The following is a 9,437-nucleotide window of genomic DNA, read 5'->3' as shown; positions in this document are numbered from 1 at the left end:
TGCAAAAACCTGCAAATCTGCTGAACCTGCTACATACAACCACTGTACTTGTACAATAAATCTCTGTGTACTGCACTTTGGAGACCTGTTCAGAAACTTGTATGAACAAAGGGATTGTGATGCTCTTGCTCTCTTAGCCTCTCTTGCCTACACCAGGCTCTGATACCATGTAAAGAAAGAGGATGCAAGAGAGCTACACAAGACAAGCACAAAGCACACAGAGATGGAAAGCTTCTTCTTCTTCGTACAGAAAAGAGAGTACAAAATGACTAAGTGCTAAAACTGAAAAGTAGCACATATGTACATGCAGTCACTAAGTGTGAACTCGCTAGAAGCGTACTAGGCTGGCACTATAAGTGTAGTCTAGCTGTAGAATCACTGGCATAGATCCTCCATGTCGGTCACCTAACGCGCCAGTGAGTAAATGCCGTAAGCGGCCAAGACCCGTAGTGGATGCCAGCTCAAGATGTAGAGCTCGACATCTCAACAATAAATAGGGCCCATTACATTGTAATAGGGTTGGCAATTATTATCATTTGGGTTAGCGCCTTGGCTGTGCTTGTACTTGAGAATCATTGGCAGTATTGTCGGCTGTACTCTTTCTTTGTAAATCATGTTCGTTGTAATCTTGATCTGTAATCATAATCATGGCATATATTTCAGTTATACTTATTTCTCGTCCAGTCTTCTGAATCTGAATCTGAATCTGAACCTTATTTCCAGTACATAAGTCTGATTCTTATTTCAGTATCCACATTCCAGTCTAGTCTCTGATTCCTGTCCAGTCTGCTGTCTGAAATCTTCCTACACTAGTGGCTGAAATCTTCCAACACTGGAAGTAGCTGTCTCAAGAGATCAGTTCCAATTCCACTCTCTCTCTCTTCTCACTGCTTCTCGAAGCGAGGAGATCAAGGACTATGGTGGGAGCGGGACTTGCACACATTATGTGTGTAAGTCAAAACCCCCTATTTAACAACCTTTGCACCGTCGACGGGTGGAATCTCACTGTTAGAAAAAACAGGGCTAGAGTGTATTTTAACCGGTTAGATTTTGAGCTTGCCTTGAAGAAAACCGGTAAATTTATACAAGTTTTAGTGTAAATACCGACAAAATCTTCACCTAAAACCGGTAGAATTTCAAGTTTGCACTTATTTCCTTCGGTTAAGAAAGATGTATTTTTCTAGCCCTGGGCTTGATTATCCTGTGGTGTGCCATTTTGGGCATGGAGGGGCGCAATCCCTAGCTGTCATCAAGATCGAGATGCCACATAAATATTGGAGCGAATAATCCTACACAGGCCGAGATCGACGCGATTCTCTGCAATCGCGTTTGTCAAAGAGTGGCACCAGCAAAAACGAAATCAGTGCGGCTCAGTTCGAGGTCAAAACTGACATTGCGAACCGAACCGCCATCCAATTGCGTATAACTTTGCTCGGTCGCGCTAGCCACGAAGACACCCACACCCAGATGCCTCAGCACTGGTCCTTACTTTACTTATTTTCAAGGGGCTACCTTTCCACGGCACCGGACCCCAACCCATTACTGGCCCCGTACCCTATTGAATGTTGCAGAAATCGGACTGTCTGACGAAGCCGAGCTTTGTGTGTGTGTGCGTGCGTGTGTGTGCGCGCGCACACCCCACTTGCTTAATGGCTTCAAGGTGCTTCAACTCCCCCTACCAATGCTCAGTGCTGACCGATTTCAACTCGATTGCAGGCTTGTTCTCAAGCACACCAATGTGCTGCAGCCAGTGTGTGTGTGTGCACAGACCTGGCTTGAGGTTACCTTGGGGGTTGGCCACTCCCTTAGCTCCTCCTCTGACAACTGCTGCGCTACTCCCTGATCCCCCAATCACCTGCTTTGTACCTTTCACTAGGCTGCTCGATGCCCTTCAAGGCCCTCTTTTCCTTGCATTTTGATGCTCTGCCGAGACCTGCTGCCGACTTTTTACTCCCAATTGCCTTCCAAGCTCCCCCTATTTCTGCTCGATTGTACTCGACCGTATTCAAGTGCTCACCATCTGCAAGCTCTTGCACTACAGGCTTTGATCAAATTCAAGCTAATGCCCCGAGTCCTGTTCCAAGCCTTGCCTTGCTGCTCGATGTGCCTATTTCCTGTGTTCAAGCTCTGCAAAGGCTTATGCCTTCGACTCGTACTGTATTGCCCGAGAGCTGCAAACTTGCAATGTTCTCACACAAAGCTCCAACTCTATGTCAGCTTCTCTTACTTGATTGCACTAAGGCCTTCCCAAGCTCGATTTACTTCCGATTTGGCAAGGCTTCAACTGCAAGCTTTTGATCTCTTGCACACAAGCTCTCCTATGCCTCGATTTCCCCCTTCTTAAGATTTGGCCGCAGATGTTGCCAAACCACGATGCCTCGCAGATCTTGCTTTTTGCAGAGCTCCAATCCAAGAGGGTCTGTACACGTCGGAATTTTGAGCTCCTCGATTCGCCTGGATCTCCTCCGATTTGACACCGTCGAGTTGGATCTGCTGTCACCGAACTCAAGCCGCCATGGCCAAGCTCTGTCGCTCTTGTGTCTGTCGTTGGGAAACAGTTGTGCGTGCCGTTCTCCTTCGTAGCTTTGATAGCACTTGTGAGTGCGCGTGTGCGCAGATGCGTGCATGCGCGATGCAGTGCGGTGCGTGTGGGGAAGGGGAGAAGCACGAGTGTCGGTGGAGCAACCTTAAGAAGTCATTGAGTGAGAAACTCCTTATTCTGTGTATATGAAGAATAAGGGTATGTACACACGGTGGGTGGCTTGTCGGACACCGGACGTCCGGGCCCCCGGACAAAGGCGCAGCGCCTTTACACAAAACGGTTGCAAAGGGACAACAATGTGAAAAATCAAGATGTTACTCTTGGTTTTATTGAACCTCTTACTGAACCGTGTTCCAGTCAAACGAATAGTTGGATTCATGAAGGATGCCAATGTGGAAAACATAAGTGTCCTTATGAAGTTATCACCACGTCTGTTTTCAAGGACAAAAACGCTTCTCCAAGGGGGGAAGTAATGTAATGACAAGAGCAAACTCAAGGGGGGTCACGGACCCAGGCCAAAGACCCACTGCTAGTTGTGGACAGAGGATTCTAAGTATGGATGGCCAAGGGCCTATATTATGGGTGGTAGGGTGGAGAATCCTTCAAGGCAATTCCTTCACTCTCACAGATACCACATGTTAAGTTCATAGATTAAGGTAGATAGATTACGCTTGCATTCATGATGATGGTGAGAGCATCATGTGCAATGACACTAAGTACAAATAGGATATTCAATGCGCACAAAGAGACTTATAGGCACAAAATGGATTGATTATTGAAGTAGAGTGTAAGTACATAACGAACCATTATATAGGATTTTAAAGGGAGCTTTGAATGACAACGTAGATGATGGTAGACATCAAGATCATCCCAAATCTCTTTTAGGTTGTGCATGTCTCTCCATGAGTGTGTGTGTGGGTGTGTGTACCATGTGGAGTCAATGAAAGCATCAACTTAAAGTGGTAGGCAAGTCTATTAGGCAAATACATTGAATCCATACATAATGGAATAAGTGGAGATTTCCATGGTGTGGGCTTAGGTACAAATCCCAACACTAGAGCGGTTGAGATTTGAAGGCTAACGTGGTATAGATACTTATGTGGCTAATAGAAAGCACTTTTTGCATGCAAAATGGTTGCACTTGGGTAAACAAGAACATGGCACTTACCCGGCACTAAGCGGTTTGCCTATTGCAAGAAGCAAGATCTCATTGCTTTCTCATGGATGGAAAAGAAAGAAATTTCATTTTTCTTCTAATTGCTATGGAATGCAAAAAGGTAAGCTAAAGTGCTTGGTAAGTGATGGAGAGAGGATGCTTGTTGCGTGCCCTAATGTTGCTATGAAATATAATGCATGTAAGGTTGGTTGTGATGTTTTTGACATCATGGTGCTTAGGAGTGGATATAGATTGCAAACTACAATGTATGGATTTAAGTGGTCCAAAGGCTTTTGGGGTCTCATGGATTTTGTGTTCACAAACTGTTGGATCATTTGGAAGAACCTCTATGGCAAGAGGGATGTGTTCAAGTTTGATTTTATGCTACATTTACATGAGAAACTAGTAAAAAATTCCTTTAGGCCTTATGTATGTAAGTAGACGGTGGTTGAGTACGCACAAAATGGTCACTTTCCTGTACATTTTGCATGATGTAGCAAGTATATATTGTGTGGTAATATCTTGTGTGAAATCAAAGAAGTTCATATATGAGCACAAGAAAGTGGATGCTTCAAGCCGTGCCACATGAAGTGAGGTTGTGACAAGTGCAAGAAGACGATGTGTGAAAATATTCTTCAAGCACTACCATGCAAGTGTTGTGGAATCTCTCTTTGATGGTCACTCGAGAGTGAGTAGATGGCAAGAGCCAGCCTTATGTATGTTTTTTCTTTTGTGTGTTATGCATGTGTATTTACCATGTGGTGTGTACTAAATGCGATTATGTTATTTTCCACTTTGTCATAGCTCTCTTTGTTTTATTGGTAGCATAGGTTGGAGTCTTGCCTAGTGACTATTCTTTTTGTTGATGGTTATTGACATATGTCTTTTTTTTGCTGATGGCTATTTTTTGTTACTAATGGGTGGTTTTTTTACATAGTTATTGTAAGTATGCTTGATCATGGTATGGTTCCTCATGGTTGTTGGTCGTGGTGAGTTGGTTCTACTTTGTGAACTTAATGTGTTTGGTAGTGTGTGCTTTGTTATGGCAAGTTACTCCTCCTTTTTTGTTGTATGCACCTGGATTGGATGCCACTAAAAACATCTTTTCTCTATGATTTGGTTCCTTTCCAAACTTTTTTTTTTTTTGCTTATGACAGTGATTCAAAAGTGGAAAGCTTATGGTTGATTCTTATGTTTCTCTTTATGCTATGGACGACTTCTGGTCTTAGTGTGAAGACTTTTGGTGCAAGAAGGATGCAAGCTAAAAGTAGGGCACCTTTGCAATGATCCTGGGTCATGTAGATCTAGGAGAGTCATGATTCCTATGCAGAGATTGACATATGATAGCTTTGTGGCTTGCCATTGTGCACTTAATATAGAGCATATACACAATGTAGAGCCTACTTGTTTTTGGGATGCTATTGGAGATCCAAAGTGGGATCAACCTATGGATGAGGGCATGGATGCCCTTGATGGTAATGAGACATGGGATGTGGTGCCATTATCAAAAGGAAAGAGTCTCATTGGATGTAAATGGGTTTACAATGTAGCATAGTTATAAGTAGGTACAATGCTAGAATGGTAGCAAAGGATCTTGCATAGACCTATGGCATTGAGTATGAGGAGACGTTTAGCCACATAGCTAAGGTGGTTGCCATCCATACCATCATTGCAGTAGTAGTAGAAAAACGTTGGGCTTTGCATCAAATGGGTGTGAAAAATGTATTCTTGCATGGTGACTTACAAGAAGGTGTATATGAGGAGCAGCCACATAGATACGAGGATGTGAGGCATCCCGAGTATGTACGTTGAGGAAAGCACTACATGGACTGAAGCAAGAACCTAGAGATTGGCATTAGAGGATTGAAGCCTATTTGATTACTATGAGTTTTCATATGGCTGATGGAGATCACCCCTTGTATGTGCAGGTGAATGAGACAGGTTTGTGATTATATTAATCTATGTAGACGATTTGATTGTTGGTGGTAATTATGAGGTTGAAAGTAAGCATGTAATGAGCCTCTTTTGACAAGAATGATTTGAGAGAGCTACATTACTTTTTGGGTATTGACATTATACACAGGAAAGGAACATATGGATGTCACAAAGGCAATATGCATTGGATATGTTGTGAAAGTATGGTATCTCTAATCGTAGGCCTATTGCCATGCTCTTGGATCAAAATTGGAAGGTGCAAGGTAGAAAGATATTTGTGGGTAGCCTAATCTACTTGGAAATCTCATGACCAAATAGCTACAATATAGTTGGGCTTGAGAGCAAAGTTATATAGCTTCCTAGAAAGCCATATTTGGATGCATTGAGGCATACATCGCACTATGTGAGTCCCACATTGGACTATGCACTCCTTAATAAGGCTAGCATGGAGCTGCAGCTCAATGGTTACACAGATGCAGATTGGGTTGGTTGGTACTCTATCTGACAATCTATAAGTGGGTTCATGTTCTCACTAGGGAGTGCTACTATCACAAGAAGCAAGCCATGGTTACTTTGTCCATTATAAAGGTTGAGTACAAAGGTGCTACATTGGCAACATGTGAGGTAGCATGGCTAGAGGTGCTACTTATGGAGTTGGCCATAAATGTTCACGGGTTGGTTGTCATCTACAATGACAATCTTTGTAGCATACAATTGGTGTGGAACGCAATAATCCACATGACATTGAGGTGCACTACCACTTCATCAAAGCTAGGGTCGCATCGACCTTAGGTGCATGAGAATAGATGAGTAGGTTGCATATATCTTCACAAAGGCACTAGAAGGAAAGAAGCTAAGACAATTTTGAGATGCATTGAGATTGAGGGAGATTGTTGAGATATCAAGCTCAACACATGGTCATCGTGAGTGGTACTACAATTGAGCTTCACTAACATGGTCTACCTACCGAAGGTGCTGGACAGTCATCTTGCCAACTCACTCACTAGTAGTTTCACATTGACCAATGAACATAATTCTTATTATATTGTATGTCCCACATCATTTTCAGTAGCAAAGAAGAAGACTTAGTAGCTTTGTGCCTTCATCTCTCTTGTATGCTCTCTCGATTGATGTGCACATTACTTGCAAGAGCTCATGCTCTCGTCTCCTCTAATCCTACATAGTTTTCAACTTAGATTGGTTGTCATTTGACTAGATTTCAAAAGCTCTCATATCTTCTCTCTCTCTCTCTCTCTCTCTCTCACACACACACACACACACACACACACACACACACACACACACACACACACACACACACACACACACACACACACACACACACACACACATCACCATGATCCTTGAGCATCAAGAATCACTTGTCAGTCCCACACATAGTACATCACATGTATCTTGGGTCCCATAGGTCATATTTGACCTCTAAGGATGATAAATCTCTCTCTGTCTGTCTGTCTGTCTCTCTCTCTCTCTCCTTAGCATACGCAAGGAACGAATGCCAATTTTCTTCACAGAAAACAATATATGATTCCTTCGTAAGAAAAGCAGTCTTATGCCAAAGAATGACAAATGCCAATCTTCTCCAAAAAATAATGTATAGCCCCAAGTCATTAACACTTTTGAGGATAGCCATTGGCCAATCTTTGTGAAATAGAGTAAGAAGACCCTAGTACGAGACAAACACAATACTAGTCACCCTTCTTCTCTCTTGGTGGAGAGGTACTTCTTGGAATGCTTACTTTTTTTTTTTTTGGGGGGGGGGGGGGGGGGGGGGGGGGTTGTTTCCTCTCTGACCTACACCCTTTGTACACCCAAAAGACCATACGACATTGCAAAGGCCAATGGTGAAGGTTGCTACCACCACATGAAACACTACTTGAAGTGCCCTGAATATCGAGCAAAATTTCACACTTGCTTCCCTATCCCAAGAAAGAACTACTCATAAGCCATTCGTTTGAGGTCGTGATGCCTAGATCTCCTCAAGGAGCCTCATTGATGCTACCTTGACTGGGCAACAAACATAGGTGAGGCAGATAAGACCAATCATGCAATAAACAATAAGAAGGCAATAATTTTCTTTGCCAACTTGTTATTGTACACAAGCTTACTCTTTAACAGGACTTGGTATTTTGCAAATGGGCTTTTTGCACGGTAGGCTCATGTATTCATCGACATATCAAGCATTTCAAGTGAGTGTGTGTGAGTGGGTAGATATGTGAAGGTGAGTGGGTGGGTATATGTGTATGTGTATGTGTATGTGTGATTTGGTGTGCATGTGGTGTTGAGGGAAAATTGGCGTCAAAAGAATTGGTAGTATTGTTGTAAGAGGACGTAGGAAGAAGGTGTGACGGGGGTGTAGAAAGACGGGGCGGAAATATTGACGGAACTTAATTGAATGGAAACAAGATCCACTTGCGCAGGCCGAGTGCGGCTTATCCTGAATCGACGCCGAGCCTCTTCCTCCTCCTCTTCCTGCACCTGCCGCAGATGTTCCTGCAGCATTTTCAGCTTCTCCTGCACCTTCTCTATCACCAAATCACGCGCTTCCTCCATGTATATCTCGAGGTCGCCATTAAAGCTGCCGTAGCGCCCCCCACCCCCCGCCTCGCAGCCATTCAAGCTAAACAGCGCCTTCTCAAATGACAAGTCGCAGTTGCTCGACTCCACGATCGCCCAATCCACCGCCTCGTCAATGGAACTCTTCAAATGGGCCACCCAGTCCTTTGTCTTCCCCGCCCGCGTGCCGTGTCGCTTGGCCTGCAGCAGAAAAGAGACGCTTCGCAGCAAATATTGCTTGCAGAGATCGAGGTCACTATTAAAACTGTGAGATTCCTGGTTATTTAGGGCGTGCTGGAGCTGGAGCTTAGTGCGCAAAATGTTGAGGACGCCAAGGTTTTTGCAGCAGGAGGCCCGATCGTCCCAAGTCAAGCTGTCATGGAGAGCTTGCAGGTATATCTCGTCGGCGCAAGTTGCGCGCACCCTTCTCTCCAGCAAGCACATGCTTACAGGCTGCTCGTCTGAGACCATCTTGTACAGCCTATTGCCTTCTTTGCGCAGCGTCTCGCTTACCACGCCACTACTAGATCCCATACCTGGCATTACCTGCTCGCTCTCTCTCTCTCTCTCTCTCTCTCACACACACACACACATATCGACGCGCGCACAACTCTAGGCTGGCACAGGCCGGTCAAATACGGCTTTGCTCTCGAAAAGGATGGGTTTCCAAAGTCAAGGCCCCTTTCTGATCATGATCATGAAGACTCGAACTCCTCCTTTTTGGCCTGCTAAGCAAAGGCCTTAGTGTTGGGCTAGCTTAGGCGTACTTTGACGGATGGCGTCCACGTGGACAGCCAGCACTTTCCAAGCTGAGAAGGCGTGCGAAAAGGAACTGTCTTCTGTTGTGCAGCTGAAGAGAGTAAGCACGCGGCACGCCCACGTCTTCTCTTTCAGCCCGTCTTCTCTTTCAACACGTCTTGCCCAGTTGCACAGCTAAAGACAGAGGCGGAACGCAGACGGGCTGGGACTTGTTAGAGCTCTAGCATTTGAGTTTGGGCCGTCGATGTAGAGACAGTAGGTTGAGGACATGTCTGCTCTGTGAAGGGCTTTTATATTGTCAGGTCTTTTCGATGGCGTAGTTTGTGGGTCTGTGCATTAAAGGCAGACAGTGAAGGCAAGCAGTGAAGGCATGCTCATACAAGCACGTGCACATGATAGCTGGCTCCCTTCCAATGTTGTGTGTGTGTGTGCTAGTGCACCCGCCTATGAACTGTAGGCCCCCTTGTC

At 44.6% G+C, this 9,437-nt stretch overlaps 1 protein-coding gene across 1 annotated transcript; it reads right to left on the bottom strand.

Annotated features, from left to right (window-relative positions):
- Positions 1 to 7,714: 7,714 nt before the first annotated feature.
- Positions 7,715 to 8,815, bottom strand: LOC147457270 (uncharacterized). The gene has a single exon (XM_086513560.1). The coding sequence runs from the start codon at positions 8,751 to 8,753 to the stop codon at positions 7,953 to 7,955; it is 801 nt and encodes a 266-aa protein (XP_086369686.1). The 5' UTR covers positions 8,754 to 8,815; the 3' UTR covers positions 7,715 to 7,952.
- Between the last annotated feature and the right edge of the window lie 622 nt (positions 8,816 to 9,437).

Source organism: Adiantum capillus-veneris, chromosome 5, assembly GCF_014529385.1.
Source record: "Adiantum capillus-veneris isolate H3 chromosome 5, ASM1452938v2, whole genome shotgun sequence".
Lineage (NCBI taxonomy): Eukaryota > Viridiplantae > Streptophyta > Polypodiopsida > Polypodiales > Pteridaceae > Adiantum > Adiantum capillus-veneris.
The sequence above is the reverse complement of the archived record's forward strand: the minus strand, read 5'-3'. Positions and strand labels throughout refer to the sequence as shown.

Bases quoted from the DNA above. Each gene is read 5' to 3' on its own strand.
- LOC147457270 (XM_086513560.1), bottom strand. From the start codon at position 8,753: ATGCCAGGTATGGGATCTAGTAGTGGCGTGGTAAGCGAGACGCTGCGC.